Raw genomic sequence first — 22,545 nt, 5'->3', positions numbered from 1 at the left:
AGGAATGGTAGTAAGCCTTTTTCTTTCCTTTAGTTTTCCATTTTCCCCACTTCATATCTTTTTCTTCTAGCTCCGCACAACAACATTCTCCGGCTTCTTGGAGCGTTCCTGCTTTGTGCTTTTGTTGGAGCGCAACTAAGTCGGTTTGTTTGTTTCTTAAATGTCTCTGGCTCAACTCCCAGCGAAGTATTTTTGCAACCTTGTGAAAAACAAAAAAATTATGAAGCAGCAAAACATATTTATGGCTTATTATTGCGAAAGAATGGGCAACACAGCAAAATTGGTAAGGGATTTGATGGCTGCTGTTGCAACTGCAGCATAATACAAAACATATAAACAAAAGTTATTAAAGCGAAACGCAAAAATAGAAAATGTATTCAACAATTGATGTCACAAGTTACGAATAGTACAGTAGTTCTGTTTCGATTTCTATGCTTTATTCTCGTGCTAAATCCTTTTGGCAACTAAACGATCGATGTTTGTATTTTTAGTAATATCCTGGCGCTGTCCTTTTTCATCGTTTTTCTTTGTTTCTGTGTTGTCTATGCACGACTCGAAATACATTTTTCCAATCATTTACTGATAGATTTTTCGTTGTGGTTTTATTGCCAGCTTCTGCCCGAATGAACTGGACAGGCACAGCGAGAAAGAGAGGGGGCGTGGCACACACACAAACACACTCGCACACACATAGTTCAAAACGTGTTGTAAATATTTGTTTTACAACGTTGTTTGCAACCATTTTTTATGCGGCGAACTGACGTCGCTGAATTGAAGTTTGAGTTTCGGGGTTAGGCAAATGAAAAGTGCAAAATGGAGAATGGAAAATGGGTCTCCAACTGTATTTTGAATGGTGAATAAGGATATGTGTTGGAGAGCGACGGGAGCTGGTTTTCTTTATTTATTTTCGCCTAGCAATTTTGACGTGGATTTAGTGCGAGCTATTTTGTTAGCCATCGCACAAATATTTAATGAACCAACTCCAACTTCTAGTTCATCTCTGTACCAAATTTTTAAAACGTAATTGCGCTGAAATGCATATGGATCGATTTATGCAACACTTTAAGTGCAACTCTGCTGGGCAATTTGATAATGCGACAAGTCCGCCCACAGTTTAATTGAGTTGGAGATGGCCATCTTAGCCTGGCCTTGCTCCTTGCCAACTACAACTGGCTAAAAGCTGTCAGCCAAGGAACAACGTTTGCCTGCGCCTAATTGCATTTACGCTAATCCAATAGATTAAGCAGCAGCTGAAGCTGATGCTAAAGCTGAAGACGAAGACGAGGCAACAGGCGGTGGCAGCAACTTCCTGTTGCAACTCGACTCCCTTTTGCAAAAGGCAAAACAATAACAAAATTATGCTGACAGCAACTGACAAGCTGTCAGCTCGCAGCTTGCAGCTGACCTCAGTCGCTTCTTCAGTATTATTTACTCTTTTTTGTACACACTTTTAATTGGGTAAAGAAATCATTTAAATTATTGTATGCATAAATTATTGTCCGTATATTTTCATACTCTATTTAACCACAATATTTTCATAGTCATTCTGCGTACGCATTCCAACAGAAGCTGCCTTCGCTATTTCGGGCCAACTAATTATATTTGTTGACATGACATTTATTTGACTTGCATAAATTAGCCAATTAGTTGACTAGCGCAAATGAAGTTACCAAGCAATTCACAGGTGTGAAAGTCAAATGAATGTACGTGAGTGTGGGTGCAGGTGTGTGTTTTATGTGTGTGTGTGTGTATGTGTCAACTTTGGTGAAACGAAAAGCTAAAGTTGTGGCATCTGCAGAAATCTGCAGAGCAAGTTGAACTCCCGCAGCCAGCGCAAAGTTCGAGTTGATTTTGAATAATTGCTGCTGCGAAAATTGAAATTGAAATTCGCAATTAAAAATCAAATATAGCAGATATAACATTATTCTATTCCCTAACTTCAAATATGAAATTCAATAAATATAAGATTTGATGATTTACAAGGTGAAGAAAAATTGAATAATTCTCTTCTTTTAACTGAAAACAAAATAAATTTGTTAGCTTGACACTCAGCTTTGCCCGTGAATACGTTTGACATATATTTTATTTAAAGAAAGGGCGAAATTTCATCAATTATAATATAACTTTAGTTACTGAGATGTATAATTAACTTATGAAGTAAAAGCAACAAGAAGAAAAAGCTTGATGGACTAATAATAATCCCTGATAAAATAGTTCGAGTTAAAATTTCCATAAACCATGCCGTATTGCACGATGAAATTTTGTAAATTACAATATGTAAATTCGAGTATTTACCTGTTCAGTTGTGCGTTCATAATTATTATATTTAGTCAATGAATTTAATATGCAATATAAAATTCAAAATTACTTGTAAATTTAATTGCTCATCCAAAATAATTCTAGAAAAAAGTGTGTAACTCGCCCATGCAATTTTTATTGCTGGTAATATTATATTTAAACTTAAACATAATTAAAATGGAGCTTTTTAAAATTACTGATTATTACATAATAGTCAAGACATCAGATTTGGTTTGTATGAAAATGTTTACCTTAAAAGTAGTTGTAAATAATCGCATAAAGAAATGAATTGAACGAATGATTTGTTTAAGTTGAAGTTAAATAAGAACCGTGTTAAATAAAAACAAATATTTATGTATAATTGAATATGACAGATAAGTGTATTATTTTGTTGTATGAATTTAAGCAATTCATAAATTTATTACTATATATGAATGTATATAGATTTATCATTTATTAATATTAATTCCACTCACCTGCAATGCGCTCGCCTCAACAGTATAAATAGTCATTATTCAATAATAATAAAGTCAGACCATTTATTTATGTTACAGTATTTCATGCATTTTCTTGCATAACTCTAAGGTGCATTTCATTTTTTTTTTTTAGCTAAAGTTCACCCAATTGCATGCAATGGCTGTTTGGTTAACCGCCTGTCTCTCTGGCTGTCTGTCTGTCTTGTCAGCTGTCTGCAGCTTGAATAAAAGCAGCTGGAATCAAGTGAAGAATGGAGACATGTCAACTTATCCAACTGGAATCTAACAGCAGGCAACACTTTTTATCGTCTGAGCCAAGCACACAGACACACAATCACACAAAAAACGAGGAGAAACAGGTGAACGCACAACAATTTCGACTCGTGTGCAACGTGGCGTATACGCAATGTGTGAGTGAGTGCAATAGTTAACCGTCGTTACCCCCCGTCCCCACAATTCTAGAGCTGCAGCCCCGCCCCCACGTTTGCCAGACGATGCTTGTCATCATTAGATTAGTGTACACACACACAGACACACACACAGACACAAACACAGTGACAAAAATTAAACTGTGGGGCGTTGGCAGCAGCGTCGACTGCGTTTTGGCTGTCAGGATGTGCGTTAAATTGTAAAACAACAGAAGGAGCTGCCTGCAGGATGTGGCAAGAGAAATGGCAGATAGAGGCGGGTTAGGGTCAGTGTTCGTCGGTGGGGCATGCAGATGGGAGGGAGGGATTTTGGGGGCAACTTTCCATTGGATTTGCGCCCCAGCTGGTTTTGTGTTGCTGCCCCGTTGCTGTCATGCTGTGGCCAGTTCTCGTTTATTTTGCGTATTAGACGCTGCTATTTTGTGCTTATTGTTTCCCTGTTTAGACCAACTCCCCTACCCCTCCCCCTCCCCAGCCAATACTCTGACCCCTCCCCCAACCGCTGCAGTACTTGGCCTGTTATTTTTCGGTTGTTTGGGTTCTTGGTTGTGTTCGCATTGTCAGCTCATTTGTAATTTTTGCGCTACGATTTCAAATTAAGCAACCGGAAATGAGCTGACATTTTCCCAGCCTGTCTGTTGTTGTCCTGCTCGTTGTTATCCTGGCATTGGTTTAACGACACTTTTCCAGCATCGCTTCGAGCTGCATTTAAAGTTGTCCAAAGCAAATTTGCTGCTTACATGTTGTCCATTATGACAATATTAATATTTACATTTTACAGCTATTGTCTGCCATGTGTGTGTGAGTGTCCTTTACTGTTCACATATATGTGTTTATTTCCTTTCGCTCTTGTCTCCGCATGTTTGTCGTATGCATTTTGTATTTTCTTGTTTATTGCTTTATGCTCTTCGTTGCTGCTGCTGCTGTTGCTTTGTGAAATTGTCAATATGCTTTCACCATAACGTTGCCATCATCAGTCAACACAGTTCATTCTTCATCCTCGCTTAAGATGTCGACATTATTGTTGTTGCCATGGCAAAAGGTAGCGTCGAGCAAGTAGTAGGCAATTGTTATGCTTGTGCACATATTAAAGCCGATTAGTTGGTTATTCTTCAATTAAAGTTTGGCAAAGTAATCATAAGGATTCGATAACAACGCAAAACTTATAAATACACCACAAATATAAAGCTGCTTAGTGTAATTTAGTTTCTCTTTGCATTAAATAAATGCGTATTTTCTTTTAATTTAATGCTAATTTATATGCATCATAACAAACTAAATTACTTTACATAATGTCTGTCTAACAGCAGCAACAAATTTTACATGCTGTTAACTTAACAGCTGCTAAGTGTGTGGCTGTTAAAATATCCCAGCTGAAGCACAAATTCGAACTTCAAAGCTTTTGCTCGCTCTCACTCTCTCAGTCAGTTGTGCTAACAGCTGTCCGCAGCTCTCGCTCTCTCGTGCGAACGAAGCGAATCAAGCACGAAGCCCCGCGAGCACTTCGTGAACTTTCGTCAAGTAACGAAGCGCACTTCGGGAGAGCGAGCGAGAGCAATAGGCAGAGACAACGGCCTGGCGAGATGGCAACGACAACGGCGATGGCGCTGGCGACAACGTCTGCTGCCGGCGACTCCGACAAGCAGAGGACGACAGCTTCCTGCTGCTACTGCTGCTGCTGCTTCAGTTACGTTGATAATGTCAAAACGTTTGGTTCGCTGTGCTGCTAGTGCTGCTGTTGCCGCTGTTGCTGCTTACGACGCTGCTGCTGCTCATGCTCATGCTGAAAACAACGACGACGACGTCGCCACTACTAAGCAAAGACAACAACAACAACGAGAGCAACACGATAACGCTTCATGGGGGCCGCGCCATGGGCAATAAATAACTAAATTAGAGAACGACAACGACACAGCGGAAACATTGCACAATTAATAAACAATCCATAAAGTTGGCTAAGATAAACAAACAAACAAGCAAACGAACGAATGTATAAAACGCATTAAATAAATGGATAACAGCATCTCGTCGCAAAGTGTCAGAAATTGTGAGAATTAATATTTCACTAGAGATTTGAGTGCTTGCAACCAACCAACAACCAAACAAACAAACAAATCCAACCGACCGACAACAAATAAACAACACAAACTTTTTTTGTTCATTTTGACAACATTTTATGCTTTTTGGGCAAACACTGTTACAGTTTCTACTTCCCTCTTGCTCACACTCTCTCGCTCGCGTAAAATTATGAAAAATATGTGAAAAATGTGCAGCAACAACAATAACAACTGCGATTTTTGAGCACTCACGTAGGACAGAGAGTACGGTCCGGTTCTTGTCCCTGTCCCGGATTCGGTCACGGTCCGGCTTCAGTCTCAGCTTCCAACTCGAACTCGAAACCCGACTCCAACCGGTCTCGAAGTTTAAATCCCTGGTGTGTTAGCGTGTTAGTGTTTGTGTGTGCAAGCAAGCGAGCGTTGTGTAACGTTGTAACGTGCTAAATTTGTTAATTTATAGCCACAGACTACAATAATCAACATCGACAACAACAACAACAGCAACCCAAACATAACATTTGGTATTTGTTATGCCCCAAAGGTAAGACGCAATCGCTATGAACATGGCTTTTTAGTCCTTGTAATCCTCTTAAAGACCACTGCAAATACTTTTATCCAATAAATTTATATTTCGTGTGCATTTGCGTGTGTGTTTGTGTGCTCTCTGAAAACAACAGTCAACTTGATCTTACACTGATTAATCTACAAACATTCATTTCGCTTTACATCTATTGAGAGTGGCCACTTGGCGTATGAGTAATAACACTGAAATTCATCTAGTTGCGTAAACATTGAAAACGCAAAGATTTAACAAGCTTTTCATGAAATACTCACTGTATATACATATATTTTAAAGGTATTTCCAAATGTAGCTTAAACAATTTTTGGCAATCAATTTCGTAGATATTTTTGCCAGCAAATTAAAGTAAGAACTTTCAACTGAAATTGCAAATAGTTTAATTGATTGCATAGAGATAAACGTAATATTTTTAGAGTTTCAAATAAATTGATTACGAAATATTTGAAAATAAATCAAACCATATAATATTCTAAGTAGCTTTCTTCTAAGCGAGTTAAAGATGTTTTAGATTTGCTTTTAAGTTATGAAACGAGTTAAAAATGATCGCTTTCCTAATTAGTTTTACGTTCATTTCATTTCATTCCTTGCAATAAAAGTAGTGAATGCCAATACAATTATAATATTTAATAAATAATAATGCAGTTAATCACCATGTTGTGCGAAATTATTCATTTTCATACATTCAAATTTAAATTGAATTTCAACCACATCAAACGAAATTAAATAACGCCAAGAGCAAATTTAATTCACGAGTCATTTCTACTGACAGAAGACAAACTACGTCAACAAACAAAATGTATTTTGAATCCTTGCATTTTCTTTACAATTTTTAGCCGCTCATTACCGAAAGATTGCAATTTAGAAAACACTTCATTTTCATTTCCATCATTTCCATGATGGCAACCTAACAATTTTGGTTATTTGTTTGAAAACAAAGCAAAAACATTCATTGCACTCAAATTTTGATTGAAGTTTGACAACATTTAATTAGTCGTGAGTTTATTATTCAAATATTTATTTCACTGGCAAAATATTTACCAATTTGTGAAAGCTAAATTAGTGAACGTGTTCTAATAAAAATTCGATAGTCTTGTGGCAATTTTAGTTAATAGAATACCACGATAGACATGGATATTGTTGAATTAAAACCAACATACTTTTCAGAGCTATTGTAAATTACAATCAAAATCCAAACAAATAAATCCAGTATACCTGTAAACCAAATACAATAAAATGCTGTGTAATAAAAAAAACGAAGCACGTAAAGGGAATACAAATAAATAAAATATTTACATTCATATTCTACCGCTTCAAAGAATTTGTATGAAATGCTTCAAAATTTGTGTGCTGAAAAAGCAGCTAAATTTATTAACAATTAAGCTTAGAAGATTGTAAAAGAATTGTTTTTAAATTCTGATAAATTGCAATTGTTGGTTTTGTTTTTTTGCAAAATGTTGCCTGCATAGTTGTGCAGTTTTCAATTACACACAAATATGCAATCAAAATATGGGAGTAGTAAAAAAATGGGGAGAAATTACCTCGATTGGGGGAGGCGAAGTCCCTTAGTTGACCTACTTAAATACACATTGTTTTGGATCATAAAGAATCCATCGCATTCCCGCACATTGTTTTAAAATGTATTCTTTGTTTTCACAGCAGGTTTTCCGACTCTTCTTTCGCGCCCTTTGCCCCACTGTTATTGTTATGGGTTTTCAAGCAAACACGCAATTTTGGTTTCAACGCGTTTTTGCATTGTTTATTTTTTAGTCAATGAATATGTTTTTCTTTTCTACATACTCGAAGGACAAATGAGTTTCCCTTCTGCAAATTTCAGCAACATTGTTAACTGGCATTTTTGTGTGGCCAAACAATCATTTGCTAGCTTGTCAAATTAAATACTACAAAAGTGCAGGACATACAAATTTATTTATTGAAAAGTTCGATCAAAGTCACCCGACAAAGTGAACGCGACACAGTGAAGAAGAAAGCTCAGTATGCAACTAATAGTAGGGTCCGAAGCAGCCCCATTCCCAGCAGCAGGCGCAGGGATTGGGCACAAAATAGAAGGGCGGACAACAGCTACTCGAGCAGCAGCCGCAGAACTCCATGCTGGGCAGCAGGGGACCCACGGGTCCGCTCTGGAGGCGATAGGAGACCATGCCACAAGGCGCCTGGCCGCAGCACGAGCTGTGGCACGATCCGCAAGGTCCACAGGGAGAACAGGGACCAGGGCATGGAGCACAGCATGGCCCACAGGAACCACAAGGTCCACATGATCCACAGGGACCACATGATCCACATGGACCACACGATCCACATGGGCCACATGATCCACATGGTCCACACCCTCCACAAGGCTTACAACAGCTGTTCTTGGAGCTGCCACAGCAAGAGTTTTGGCCACAGAGCTTGCCACAACCTCCAACAATTCGACATTTTGGGCACATTTGCAGTGATCTCGCTTTTTCTCTCTGACTTTCTGTCTCTCTTCACCTGTTGAGCTCCGCAGATTCTTGTGATTTCTGTTGCCAAAGAATTCCACGCAAAAAACGTGCTAAATGTGGCAGACAATTGACAACTGCCGCGGTATTATTTAGCACTTTTTTGGCATAGATCAAGCAATTACTTTTGGATTTATTATTTGAGATTTATTTGTTTTTGCCTTATTAAACTGACAGCTCACTCTTCCCGTTGACAGCAACTCGACACATTCATTCAGCCAGCTACATTGTAACCACAGAAAAGCGAACCAAACACAATCCTAAAAATATCCTGTAAACGAACTCAACCGAAGCGAGCCGAATCTATCCTCAAATTGCACTCGAATGCAAACTATTAAATTCCATTTTAAATTGTATTTGCCCTGCGGTTGGCTATTTGGCTTTTTGTAAGAAACCAACTTCATTCTGCTCCCTTACAACTCTCTTCCCCCTTTTCTCGCTTGAAGAGTCGCTAAACCACATGATGCTGGCGACCCGAACTTCGAGTGAATGTGTTCGCGGGGGAGCTGAGAAAGAGAGTGGGGGTCACTGGGGCTAATGTAATTGATTGTCTGGGCCTCGCCGAACAAGACCAGCTGAAGTGCTCCACGCAAAGTGCGAAAAAAAATTGGAATTGTCTAGCGGTGTTTCGGTGTGTGCGATTTTTGCATGCCAGCTGCGAGGCGTGCCACAGTGGGGCAAGTGAAAGAGCAGAGAACTAATTTATTTATAATACAAATTCAATTCTAAAGCACAGTTATATGTCCAGAGTAATTTAGATTGAAAACCTTATATTTAAAACACTATTCTCTTGTATATATTTTGAAATTGTTAAATGAAACCCATATTTTATTCGAATGATGGAAGAACTACTTCTTCTTAATAAAGTTTTATTGTTTAGTTTAGCAGTTGGTTTAGTTTTCAAATTAGTCTTGCTTAAACGATAAATATAAATAAATATATAATATTTATATTAAGAAACTAAAACTTGTTTTTTATTGCTACATTTCTAAATTTTTCTCACTGCAATTTTTACACATTTTTCAAAAGATAAATCTAATAATCAATGTTAATTAACTAACTTAGACAATTTAAAGAAAAACTTTTTCTGCTGACTCTCAAATTTATTTGAAGAAAATTTGATTTATTTGGTATTTAACAAATATGCAATCAAAATGCTTCTAGTTATATTACATTAAAATCCAAATAATTAATATTTATAGTGACATATTAAGTATACGTACTCGCCATATTTTAAAAATGTTCCATAAAAATATTTTTCGCTTTTTAGAAGCGTGTGTCACTTCTCCTTTTCAACTCTTCTACATCGTTGCAACCACTGTGCCTGTTGTTGGATTAATTTCACTTTAGCTGCCTCCATTTTTAGCATATTTTTTCTCTGGTTCTTTTTGGGCGGTGTGCATGGTGTGCGAGATTCGCATGGATTTCAACACGGCTTGGCAAGATTTACGAAATTGTTGGCTCTGCAATGTCCTGTGTCCTCCGTTCTCTAAATCCTGTTCCGTTGGCCAGTGTTGAGCTGGGGTTAAGAGAGAGAGAGATAGTGTGAGATTTCAATTGGACAAGTCGGCGGGGCGTGGCATGTCAACAGCTGTCTGGGTAACGACTACAACGAGCACTGTCTCGACGAACACAGACATTCGTTAACACATTCCCCTCACACAACTTCAAAATTTCCAGTTCACAGTTCCCAGCTCCCGTTTTTCCGTATTTTTCAAGTTCAGCTCCATAAAGTAATAGAATGTGCGGTGGCTGGGCCTGTGCTTCGTATGCGATTGCCTGCAATCATCATCGCCTCTCGCCGATGCGATTCACGGGTCGCTGTTTCGCCCCCACTCCCTGTGGACCCTATGACAGCTGTTCGCCCTGTTGTGGCGGCAGTTGCTGTGGCGGTGGCTGCCCCGGTGGCTGCGGTTATTAAAGAACACACTGTTGCACCTCGAGTTGGCCATGAGTTTGTGGCAAGCATTTTAAATTGAAGCACTAGAAGAAACTATTTCAAATGCTCCGCAGTCTAAATTTTACTTTATTCCAGAGTAAGTCTGACTATACAAAAATATTGTATGAAATATTGAGCTCAAATATTCCCCTACATTGTTTAGCCACATCATTTTACAGCCAAGATGTGCGGTGGCTGGGCGTGTGCCTCCTTTGAATTGGCCTGCAACAATCCTCCACTGTCGACGCTGCGTTACTCGGGCAGAGATTTTATTCCGACTCCATGTGGACCACAGGACAAGTGCTTTGTCAAGGACACCAGCTGCAGTCGAGGCCATTGCCTGGTGCCGCACCAAGTTGCAGTTAATATGAATCCCTGCTTTCAATTCCCGCTTCCTCCAGCAGATCCCTCGAAATCCGCTGCCGTGAGCAATTGGAAATCAGCCTATGAAAAACTTTTGCATTGTAATCCCAAATAGAACAATCACGTTTTAATAGTAACTGAACATAGCGATTGTTTTATTTCTCTCATAGAAAATATTTGTTCTAAGCAGAAACAAATACGAAAAATATTATATTATTATACGATTATTTCCTGTGCAATATGTAACATATATGGGTAATTCTATGACGGATGTCGCGTGAGACCATCTTTTCAGTGAACAAAAAAAAACAACCTGAAACAATTTTAAAAATAAGAAAAGGTTATTTTTATAGCTCTAGAAAAGTACTTTAATTAGAATGGTTTTGTAATTTTCTTTGTTTTCTTCTCTTCTGATAATTGCAAAAATTAACAAATTCGTACGCAAAACCAAAAAATTAACGAATTTATATATTTTATCGTAAACAGAACAATCTTAGCTCTTAAAATAGTTCTAATCCAAAGCTTTAAGAATAACCTTCACTTCATTTCAAATTGTTTTAGTTGATGTTTTTTTTAACTGTAAAGGTTGTCGCACGCGACATTTACCCATATGATGAAATTCCAATTCTAGAGAATTCTAATTTGTGTTTCTCCAGTAACGGGCCCTTGGAGGGGCGAAATGTAGACGAGGGGTGTCCTTGGCTTGTCTCGGAAATCGCACAGTATGGCAAAAGCCAGCACAATTCTAGGGTTATTCATAGATGAATCTTGGCGGAATATCCAAGTTATTTTATCCTTATTCGGGATAACGCAAGACATACAGAGATGTTTTGCGTTTCCCCAACGTTTTGTCATTAGATTTTTTTATTTTTATATATTCTTTATTTATTTACAATCTATCTAAAGATAATAAGTAAATTCTATGACAAATAGAATGAAAGAAATCATTTAATTTTTTTAAGTGTAGAGATTATTTACAAAAAATTGTATTTACTACCACTCTTTGGGTGGTCTAAAGGGGAGATCAAGGGGGTGGTGCCTTTTCAGCCGTCGGCGATGTTGGCTATTGTCAAGTAGGTTAATGGCCAGCAGGTTACAGTGTTGATCCAATCTCTCCTGATACTAGAAGTTGAAGTTGAGGCTGTGCCCCAAAGCTGAATCCCGTACGTCCATATAGGCTTTAATATCACTTTGTACAGCAGGCAGGACTTTCTAAGGCTCAGTTGGGATCTGTAGCCCAGCAGCCACTTCATTTGTCGAAGTTTCAGATTGTCATTAGATAACACTGCAATTTCTTACATAAACAAACAATTTATTTGATTACAAAACCTAGAAAAAACACTTCGCCGACTTCCCACGCAAGCATACAGAAAGATATTAATTTAGTTTGGTCAAAAAGACTCGTCTATCATACAATATATGACAGCTCCTACGGGATAGTTCTAGTAAAAGGGTCCGAAGCAGCCGCATTCACCGCAGCAACGGCATCTGTTGGGCGGACAGGTCCAAGGACCACACGGCGGACTGGGACCACAACAACAGTTATTGTAGTTCATCGCCGGCAAGGCGGGTCCAACAGGACCATAAGCTAGAGCATAGGACACGCTACCACAGGCACTTTGACACATCTCGATCAAGCGTTGAGCAACACTGCAAATTATTCAAATAATAATTCCGAATTAAGCTTTTATTTTCGTTTAGTAAAACTTACCTGAATTTCAGATACTTGCGATAGGAATTCGAAACGAAGAATTTTTTCGTTTCAAATAAAACAAATTATTTGAATGTTGAGATATTACCGGAGGTGGTTACGAATAAAGACTGAAATAAATGACATATTTTTTAGAGCACTACGAAAAGATTTCAATTCAATGCCAACTTGATGTCAAGATATTTCTTATAGCAAAAACAGTTTCCACATCGATCGATGCACTGTGACTTGCCTTTTTCACACATCAATGATTTAACACCGACTGAGCGACAAATACTAAACACAAAATACAACAAGAACATCTACAAAAAAAAAGGCAAAAAACTGTAACGGACCAAATAGCGCAACAGTTTCGCCTCATGGCAAAAATAAGAAATCATTGAAACATGTCCTGCAAAAAATAGAAAACGAAATAACAGCGAGGACAACAACAGCAACGATGAGGAGGAGAACGAGAACGAGAACAAGATTGAGTAGACGAAAGCAAAGTTCCATAAAATGCCAGAGCTTGAGATGGCAAAGTGGATGGCAAAGGATTTCGTTTACCGTTACTTAGGACGCCACACAACTCTCGTCCAGAAACGCTCTGCACTATACAGGATTGCGCTCTAAACTCAACCGAAACTAGGACAGATGCGAAGTCAACCCAGAGAGACAGACGACGGCAGAGTCAGGAAAGTCTATTAGACTCAACGAAGCAACCTTAACGTCATTTCGTAGCCTGACTTCAGCTCAATGGGGGTTAATGTCTGTGTGTGTGTGTATGTGTGTGGCGCATCTCAGCAGATACGACAGGCAATATATGAGAGAGTGTGTGTGTGTGTGTGTGTGTGTGTGTGCTGTGATTCACAAAAGCTGACAAGCTCATCGATGCCTGAACATTAGCTAAACATAAATTACACAGATGACTGAACAACAATTGAGGCGTTTATTATAATGTGTGTTCACACTTGAAGCCTTCAAAAGCGCCCGCCATAGGTGCGAAGGGGAGACTACAAGATAGAGACAGCGACAGAGAGTGAGAGAGAGAGAGAGAGAGTAAGAGGGAAAGTAAGAGATTGGCGTCTGCAGCTTGGATTCCTTAACAAAGCACAAAATTTGAACTGAACATTTTTCAATACCAATACAAACAAATATGTGATTGGCAAATGGGAGGCAGAAGATAAGACTAGGAAATAGACAGAGAGGCACAGAGAGTAGCAAAGTTGGAGAGGGAAGAATGGAAAAAGTTGCGCACGCGACTAAGAATTTTCCAAACTGAACATTTTTCAATATAAACAAACAACATGGAAGACAATATGCAATATGTTTGTTGTCGAAGTAGGCAAAAGAATTTAAAGCGTTAAAGTAATGATATACAAAAAGAATATGTTTTTTAATAACAGCATTAGAAATAAATTTTTTAATGCTGCATATTTCAAAGTAGAGGCAGGTGGAAAAACAGAAATGGAAAATAGCACATTTCACTTTAACGTAAACAAAACAAACTATAGCAAATAATAAATGCAAAAATTTAGGAAATAATGTATATTACTAAGATAGTTCTGCTTTGCATATATTTTATTTATATATGTTGGTATTAAAATAACTCGCAATGAGATTTTCAATGAAATTGAATTGCAATTAACTTACTCAACAATTTCTTTGCTTTCATCGCCATTATTTTTCCATCTGAATAATTATACAAATCCATTGAGGAACTAACCGTGACCCACTAGAAATGGCTTTTCTGCAAACACAACTATATTGATTTTGCAACAAATGCGACTAACATTTATAGTTTAGTTTTTAGTTTACTTTAGAATTTTTGTTTGTTGCCAAATTCGCATCGATTTGTCTCAATCGTTTTTAGATTTTGATCAGAGCGGCATTGTTTTTGCACTGCTTTTGGTTCGAAATGAAGTTGGAAGTTTTGTGCGCATTAAAAACTATTTGAAAAGTTATTTGGGAATTGCAGACCCCAAAAAACTGAACCGAAACCGAATCAGGCTGCAATCGAAGGACCTTTCTCTTACTTCTCTCAATGTAGTAGAAAAATGGCAGCCCACTTAAGATAATCTCATTGGTGGCATGCCAAAAAGTTTGTGGCAACCAAAAAATATATATATATATTTATATGTATAAAAAAGAAACTCGCACACACACACAATATAAAAATGTCACCGCAGCAAACAAATAAAAACAACAACAGAAGCGAGAAGGAGAACTCAAAAAAAAAGGTATACTTATACTTGCTTTTAAATCAAATAGTCGTAGCCAGGTTTTTGCTTTTGTTTTTTGTTTGTTCTTGTCGATGTCCTTGCGCGCGGTGTCTGTGTGTGTGTGTGTGTGGTGTCCTTTGCAGCAGCAGCGGGCACTTCATTTTACTCCTCAGTCCAGTCCACCTTCCACTCTCTCACTCTCTTAAAATGGAGGAGGAGGAACATATTGAGCTGGGGCAACTTGAGTGTGCGCCAAGAGATAAGCGCAATTATATGGCTTCAAGTGGCACCCGGACAACAAACCGAGTCGAAGTTGGAGACGGAGATGGAGTCGTGGTCCGCCGTATAAATTAGGTAAAAAATCGTAACTTATGTGACGTGGCTTTCATTGAGACAAAATGCCGGACAACTTGGACTTGGTCTTGGGTCTTTAAGTGCACTCTTGTTGCTTGAGAGTAGCTCGAAGCACTTTAAATCTATACACACGTAGCTGTATCTATAAGGTAGTTATTGAATAGCTCGCATAGCAAACATAGCTCCCTTTGTTCCCTTCTTCTGCTGGTCAAGAGAATGCCTCTGAACTTTTTGGCATGTCACATTTGTCCTCAAGTGCTCGTTATGGGCAATTTTTGGCAACTGCTTTGACTTTGGCTTTTGTTTTCTGACCACATGCTGTTCACGACTATCTCTTTGTATGTGTTGTTGTGGGTGTGTAACTTGTTGTGCGCCTGCTGCTGCTGCTTCTGCTTCTGCTGCTTCTTGAAGTGCTTTTTGAGGTTCATGTCAAGCCTTGTGGCATCCCAAGCAAATTATTGCCGAGATGTGAAACGTTGACAAGTGCCCATTGAAAATGAGACACTTCACAGTTTCTCTCTCTCTCTCTCTCTCTCTCTCAGAATCTTACATAACACAAGCAAGTTGTCCCAAAAAACTAAAAGAATACATATATACACCCGAGCACTGGGCACGTGCCACTTTTATGAACCCAATTTTCGAGCATTTACTCACAGAAATTATTAAGAACTTTGTTGTTTGAGCTCACCAAATACTGCGTCAAGTAAGTTGCAAAATGTTGCTGGGCAAATAAATCTAAAGTTGCAAAACAGCACTTGTGAATATCATATATGAATATTTATGTGATTTGGCACGGGCAAAAAAAAGATACTTCGCATTTTGGATAATAGAAATCAAAGTGAAATACATTTTCACTTTTACGCAATTCTTTGTAGATGATTTAAGGAAATGATCGCTAATAGTCACTAGTTATATCTAATTTGAAAAGAAAATACAAGTAAGAAAAAAAATCACTAAATTCTACTCTACAATGCAAAATAAATACTTACCTAAATTAAAAGATTATATAAAAAAAATCTGAAGAAGTCTTTATTAGTTGATAGAAACCAACATTGGCCATTGACATAAATCGTCTCTTTTTGTTATAGTTTCTCGTAATAACTATTTAATTTATTACTTTAATCGAAACTACAACTAAGAAATGAGTTCACAAGATTGTAGTGAATGCAAACTAAATACGTGCTTTAATAAACTTGGAAAATCTGAGCAATCAATCTATTCTTGTTTGACTATTGAGTCAAATGATCTGCAAATTATTTTAATAATCTCTTTCAATCTTCTTAATATTAATTTATATCTAATTTATAAGGCATTACTTCTATTCAATCGACAACTAAGACTTAGAAATTAATTACTGATTTTCAAAGCATTATTGCTATTCAAACGACAACTAAGACTTACAAATCAATTAACTTAATTATGCTCTAGAGTAGAATGTACACTTAAGATACACTTTAATTGAAAACTTAACAAAAGGCTTAACTCGATATTGTTCTAGAGAAACCTATCAAAAGGAACCACAAGTACTTTATCTATCTATATATACTCAATGCTTTACCGTAAGGATGATTTGGGCTTATCGAAAGGACGCAGCCACTCATATCTTAGAAGTTGTAGAGAAATTCCTATCCACAAGCCATACTTGAGCTAATGGAAGAGTTTAGAGCTCAGCAGGGTTACAATAGATCCCTTTAGTCACAGCATCGCCCACTTCACTCCACAGACACACACACACACACACACACACTCTAAACTGTCGTTCAATTGAAGGCAACACACACACGCATGCAGACATCGACATCTTGGCATCGAGGCAATCCTTTTGCTGAGAAACTAAGTAAATCCTGGCCAGACATTAACTCAAGCGAATTATTGAGTTGGGTTTTTTTTCATGCTGAGAGTTGTGTGTGATTTAGCCGCTTGGATTTGGCACTTTCTTGGGAAAAAATTATGCGCGTTCAATGCGAGGCAAGTTCGTTTTCTACTTGTGGCATTCGCATTTTCCCTTCTATTTGAAGTACAAAAATATTATTCGTTTATTTGCAGAGCCTTCCCTGCCCTTTCCTTAGTTCTCCTCCTCTTTGTTGTTGTCGTCTACTTGGCACCAACGTCGTCTCCTTCTCCTTCTCCGTCTCTCCTCCCCCGCCGCGCTTTGACAACTCGAGCAGCTGCTCTCTGCTTGGTTAGAGAGTTCAGTTCACAGGGTTCGCTTCAGTATTTTTGGGTTTTTCCTGTGCGTGGGTGCGTATGAGTGATATTTTTTTCTTTTACATGTACATATTGTATATGTGTGTGTGAGAGTGTTTCTTCACTTCTTTTTTTTGTGCGTTTTCCGTTTGCGCTTCGTAAATGCTGGCAAACATAAAACATCAAATGTAAATTGAAAGTCGTTCGTGTGTGAAACTGAATGTGTCATCAGTTGAAGCGTTTATCATTTTTTACAGCTTTCGACTTTAAGAAAAAAAAGCGTCTGCCTCTTCTGCTGCTGCTGTTTCTTTCGCTTCCCTTTATTTGTCTGGCGTATCAAGTTGCCTTTAAAAATTGGCATGATGGGCCGCCTTAGGTGTGCGTGGGCGTGGCTAAGTTGTTTGCTCGTCGACTTCTAGGCGAACATTGACTGTGCAATGTTTTGTGAAATCTTTTATTTCCGTCTGTCCGCAAAAAACCTAACAGACAGACAGACGGACGACACATGTGGCAGACTACAAGCGACATAACATACAGCATCTTTCAGCTGTTTGAGTTTCAAGTTTGCTTTCATGTAAATATGAATCCAAAGTACTTGAGCGTAAACAACAGCGCGACATTCACAGATTGTCATATGGCTCATTGAAATGTTACGACTCTGCCTGAGACTACAGAGTCTATATCCAAGTACTATATTCATTGACTCAAAGGCGAGCAGCCTCAGACCGTCTAAGTGGACTACTCGGCTTTTCAATTCGGGCAACAAAAATATTGCATTATCCGTAGATGAATCAGATAGTGTGCAAGTAATTTAAGCTAGACTAACTGCAGAAAAAAGTTGTAGACTTTGTTAGAATAAATTCAACAATATTTAAAAGTCGAGCTGTGAGTTACCAGCTACCCATTTTCAATTATATCATATTCTTAAAATATACCAAGTATAAACCGCATAAATACTAAAATATGTCGCAAATATACATCAATATACTGAAATATACCACACTCGATGGAAACTTTCTTATTTGTTTCCTTTAGGTGCAGTTCTCTTTAAAGATTTTGTAACACAGTTTCTGCAATCCACACATTTTTCTATGGAAACAAAAGATTTTCTAAAGACCACTGTCTCTGTCTCTGACGAATGTGAGGCTTTTTTGTAATGAGATATTTCTTATTAATACAGATTTGACATACTAAAAATATACCGCATAAATATTAAAATGTATTACAACCATACCACAAAAATACTAAAACATGCCAAAGCATAGATTTGGTATATCTGTATTCAAAATATATCATAGAGTACAAAATATATAAAAGGATTTAAGAACATGGCAGCATTCAGAAAACTCTATTGTTTAAATACTAAAGTCGATTTTGAAGCATTAAATTATCATGATCATGTTTTAGCAATTTACTGGGATTGTATTAAAATTCCCCTAAATTAAAAGGCTTAAAGCTAAATGTTTAAAATGTGACACCAAATGCCTGCAAATGACTTCTCTATTGTGTCAATGCAAAGCAAACTAATGTAAATGCCTCTATAATGTTTCTATATGGCTGTCATTTTTCTACACCAGTAAATGACACATTTGATATTACAAATATTATAATAGAATTTGCCAATATTTATTTAAAATGTAAATTGCTGCCGCAATAATTCATATTTTTAGTAAAGAGCTGCCAAAAATATGCAATAAACTAATTTGACCAAAGCGCCCAAAGCAAAAAAATAATAACAATGTCAAATAGGCAAAAGCGATTTTTGCCATTTTCTGAAATTACAAAATTGACCTTAGTCATGTGTGTGTGTATGTGTGTGCATGTGAGAGTGTATTTGTTTTACAAATTATGTACAAATTAATTAAAAATTACGCAATTAACAAACACTTTACCACTTGCCTTTTCAACCTACACTTTTCCACTTGCTTTTTTGTTATTTCTTTCGCTTTGTTTTCTCAATATTTATTTGTTACAATACAACTGTCAAACACAAATACAAATACAATTGCACAGATGCTACAATGCGTTGCAACTGTCAACTGCAGCAATTGCTGCAACAACATCAACAACTGCAACAGCTGTGGTTACCTTTAGTTAACAATTCGTGCAGCAATTGTTGTTGCTACTGCTGCTGTTGCTGCTACTGTGGCACTAACTTCATGTCAATCCTTTGTGGCTTTGCCAGTCGTTTAATTTGAATTTAAAATGTTACTTCCACATTTTTGTTTAGCCCCCTCTCCGACTCTCTCTTTCTCTTTGCTTCCCTCGCACTCATTTTCCACTTATTTACAATTACCACATTTTATTATCCCCTCAACTCCTCTCTCTCCACATTTGCATTTTGCTATTTTATTTACGCTCCTGTTTATATTTGTCACACTTTTGTCTTTGTTCCTCTCTCCACCGCAAAACTTCTCTTCCTTCTTTCTCCTCTCTCTCTCTCTCTCTCTCTCTCTCTCTCTCTCTCTCTCTCTCTCTCTGTCTGTATCGCCATCCCTTTCACTGCCATTGTCGTACATTTTTAACTGCATTTTTGTGTATTTGTCAAGGCCCCGAACTGAACCTCTAACCACGTTAGTCCCTGTCCCTGTCTCTCCCTTTCCCTCTCCTTGCCAGATTTTGATTGTATTTTTGTTGATTTTGTTGCAATTTTAATTACTTTAATGAAAGTTTTAATTGCAAAATAGCAAAAACACAGAAACAGAGACAAAGATAGTCGAAAGCGAAAGAGACAGAGAGCAGTGCAGAGCGGAGAACAGCTCGTAATGAGTTTCTGTGGTCTAAGAAAGGTTGGCAACCACGACAGGACAACAACAGAATACATCAGCCGCACACTATGCTCCTATTGCAGCCACCGCCCCCATGCTCGTAATCCTTCTGTTTTTATGCTAATACTATACCTGAAAAGCTACTTTTCGGGGCAGCGTCAATTAATTGCCGGAAAATCTGGCGAACTGCATAAGAAAAACCACGCAAAAATTAGCTCAAAAACTGACGGCACAAACAAAAACCAAATTCCAAGTATTTTTAAATATTAAAATTCTGGCGTTGGCAGCTAATATTTTTTGAATTTTTTTTAAATTTAATTTCTTTAACTCAGAACACAGTAGAAAATAGCTATACTCCCAGATCCTCTTCTCAAACGTCTCCACCTCTATCACCTCGATCAACAGCAATCAGCATTAAACACTTCTACTCTTAGGATTCACAATATACTCGAGTGTACACTAAGAGAATTTCTGTCCTATCACCTGATCTTTTCTGTGTGCTGTGTGTGGTTAATCCACTACTCTATTTTATGATCGTCTGGTATTTCAACTGCACTTGTCCTCAGAATTTGGTCAAGGACAGCAAAGCCTAACTGCATTTCCAGATTATTCCGTAATTTGCTCCACGTGAAACTCCACCAGGGATCTCATCAAGATTATTGCATTTGGTGCTTAAACCCAAAATTATACAGTTAAAATACCGAAATATCCCAAATATATATATATATATATATATGTATATGTATATATATACTGCATATACTAATCGTCATCAAGCCAAGATTATCCTTCAACTGTATTTTTTCCCTTCATAAAACAGTACTTTATCATCACCCGCAATTCTTTTTTATCCATATTTTCATAATATCAACAGAAGCTTCATATTAACTCGACAGTCTCCAATTTATACACAAGTCTTTTAAATGTTAGGATATAGGATATATATATAGTTACCATAGAGAACAAAATATCTACCAGGGATCTTGTAATTATTATTAGACACTCGCCATTAGAATTTATGACTCGTACTTATTAATTCCTTAAACTTCTTTCTTTGTTATGTTGTTATTTACTTTTTACTATCTTTTGCTAATAAAATAATAGACTATGATATTATATATAGTACAAAATCTTAATCTGTCTTTGACAATTTAAAATCAGATGCTTCACATTACTTATAATAAGACAAAAATATAAATATAGGAGTAAATGCACTTTAAATTATAACCACGAGAAATTCCCTCTCGCAAACTCCTAAAAGAAAGGATCACAGTGATCTCAGCTTTTCTATTCCAGACTTGTCAGGGTTTACTTGTACTCTTTCAACTATTTTCATTTAGTTTTCATTAACAGTAAGCAACTACCTAAATGCAACCTAAAAAATGCAAACCAATTGCAAGCGATTAATATTTATTGATGTTTTATTGATTTGCGGAAGCTCTCACAACAACTGCAAAAATAATGCAAATCTTTGCACACACAAAATGGTTGAACAAGCGTAGGAAACACCCGGGACACTCGTGTGTTGTGTGTGCACACACACATGTAATTGCTGTTGGCGGTTGTGTGGTGTCATCCCAATGGACACACGCTCCGAACATAGAAACAACATCAAAAACATTTCAGTAGAGATGCACAAGTGCTGAGACCCGAACGCTTGACCCATAAACTCAGGCAAGCAAATCAGCACAAGGAGAAAGAAAAACACAACGAGCAAACAAAAAAATCAAATGGAAAAAGAAAACAAGAGTAGAAAAGGAAAACTCATGTCATACGCTGAGAGAGAAATCGTTTAAATAAAATATGCACACAATTGATGGACCACAAGGCGCTGGGAAATGAAATAAGTGAGCCGTAGCATCCAGCAGCAAACAAGAGCAGAGAACAACAACAACAACACGCAGACAACTGGCAAGTCAATGAACTGCATCAGCAGCAGCAACAGCAGTAGATATAAAGATACAAAAAGTATCTTTGAGCTTCGTGCACAACTGCGACTTTGATGGCGTCGTGCATTCGATATGGCATGGCGAGTGCTTTTCCTCTTTTTTGTTATTTATACACACAAATAAAGAAAATACTGAAGGCTGTTAGTTGTTGCTGTTTGTTGTTTGTCAACTGTGTTTGCCTAGATTGCTGCGGAAGTGCACAGATACATTCCAACTGGTTTCTGTTGTCTGTTTTCGTTGCAAGCAAAACCCAAAAGAAGCGTCATGCAGGCGAGTTTAACATAGATTACGCATACGCAGTGTTGCACAGTGATGCAAAGAGTAAAGCTGTGTTAGCAATGCTCCCACAGCTGAGACAATTTGTCATGCTTTATGTAACTTATGATTCATTGCAATTCGCAAGCTCTGAGGTGCTTTTCATTAAGTTATATAACAGATGCATTCACTTAAAGATCAATTAGTCAATTGGCTGGAGTTCTCAACTCTTTTCTTTCTTGTTACCTTTAAGTTTTCTTTTCTGTTTTGTTTCCATTTGAAACTTTCAACATTCTGACACCAATTCAACGCTTGATTTAATGTAGCTTGTGTTAACTTATTCAACTTCTGATGCCACAATCTTTATCTGACGTTTACCTTACTATTTCTTTATATGATTCTCAGTCGAACTTATCTCACTTACTTTTAACACTTTACTTGAATGCTTCTTTTAACTTTCACTTAAGACTTTTGTTCA

The 22,545-nt window shown here is 37.5% G+C and overlaps 5 protein-coding genes across 5 annotated transcripts in view; 3 read left to right on the top strand and 2 right to left on the bottom strand.

Moving 5' to 3' along the window:
• The first annotated feature begins 4,873 nt into the window (after positions 1 to 4,873).
• The window catches only part of LOC117564485 (uncharacterized), a 64,294-nt gene continuing 46,622 nt past the window's right edge, over positions 4,874 to 22,545 (top strand). Inside the window, exon 1 of the mRNA XM_034243290.2 lies at positions 4,874 to 5,800. The gene's annotated coding sequence lies outside the window, so the exon portion shown is untranslated. The remainder of the gene's footprint in view (positions 5,801 to 22,545) is intronic.
• LOC117563817 (keratin-associated protein 5-2) lies at positions 7,742 to 8,540 on the bottom strand. Its single transcript, XM_052002224.1, has one exon. The coding sequence runs from the start codon at positions 8,284 to 8,286 to the stop codon at positions 7,840 to 7,842; it is 447 nt and encodes a 148-aa protein (XP_051858184.1). The 5' UTR covers positions 8,287 to 8,540; the 3' UTR covers positions 7,742 to 7,839.
• On the top strand, positions 9,969 to 10,607 carry LOC117564486 (male-specific sperm protein Mst84Da). The gene is made up of 2 exons (XM_034243291.2): positions 9,969 to 10,376; positions 10,443 to 10,607. Exon 1 carries the CDS (start codon positions 10,082 to 10,084, stop codon positions 10,259 to 10,261), a length of 180 nt encoding a protein of 59 aa, XP_034099182.2. The 5' UTR covers positions 9,969 to 10,081; the 3' UTR covers positions 10,262 to 10,376; positions 10,443 to 10,607.
• On the top strand, positions 10,464 to 10,779 carry LOC127564980 (uncharacterized). Its single transcript, XM_052002225.1, has one exon. The coding sequence runs from the start codon at positions 10,464 to 10,466 to the stop codon at positions 10,755 to 10,757; it is 294 nt and encodes a 97-aa protein (XP_051858185.1). The 3' UTR covers positions 10,758 to 10,779.
• Positions 11,934 to 12,479, bottom strand: LOC117564487 (male-specific sperm protein Mst84Dc). The gene is made up of 2 exons (XM_034243293.2): positions 12,354 to 12,479; positions 11,934 to 12,292 (listed from the first exon to the last, which is right to left on the bottom strand). The coding sequence occupies exon 2, from the start codon at positions 12,268 to 12,270 to the stop codon at positions 12,085 to 12,087; it is 186 nt and encodes a 61-aa protein (XP_034099184.1). The 5' UTR covers positions 12,271 to 12,292; positions 12,354 to 12,479; the 3' UTR covers positions 11,934 to 12,084.

Source organism: Drosophila albomicans, chromosome 2L (genome assembly GCF_009650485.2).
Source record: "Drosophila albomicans strain 15112-1751.03 chromosome 2L, ASM965048v2, whole genome shotgun sequence".
Lineage (NCBI taxonomy): Eukaryota > Metazoa > Arthropoda > Insecta > Diptera > Drosophilidae > Drosophila > Drosophila albomicans.
Note: the sequence above shows the minus strand (reverse complement) of the source record. Positions and strands in the feature narration are given on the sequence as shown.

Excerpts from the sequence above, each read along its gene's own strand:
- LOC117563817 (XM_052002224.1), bottom strand. The coding sequence starts at position 8,286 with ATGTGCCCAAAATGTCGAATTGTTGGAGGTTGTGGCAAGCTCTGTGGC.
- LOC117564486 (XM_034243291.2), top strand. The coding sequence starts at position 10,082 with ATGTGCGGTGGCTGGGCCTGTGCTTCGTATGCGATTGCCTGCAATCAT.
- LOC127564980 (XM_052002225.1), top strand. The coding sequence starts at position 10,464 with ATGTGCGGTGGCTGGGCGTGTGCCTCCTTTGAATTGGCCTGCAACAAT.
- LOC117564487 (XM_034243293.2), bottom strand. The coding sequence starts at position 12,270 with ATGTGTCAAAGTGCCTGTGGTAGCGTGTCCTATGCTCTAGCTTATGGT.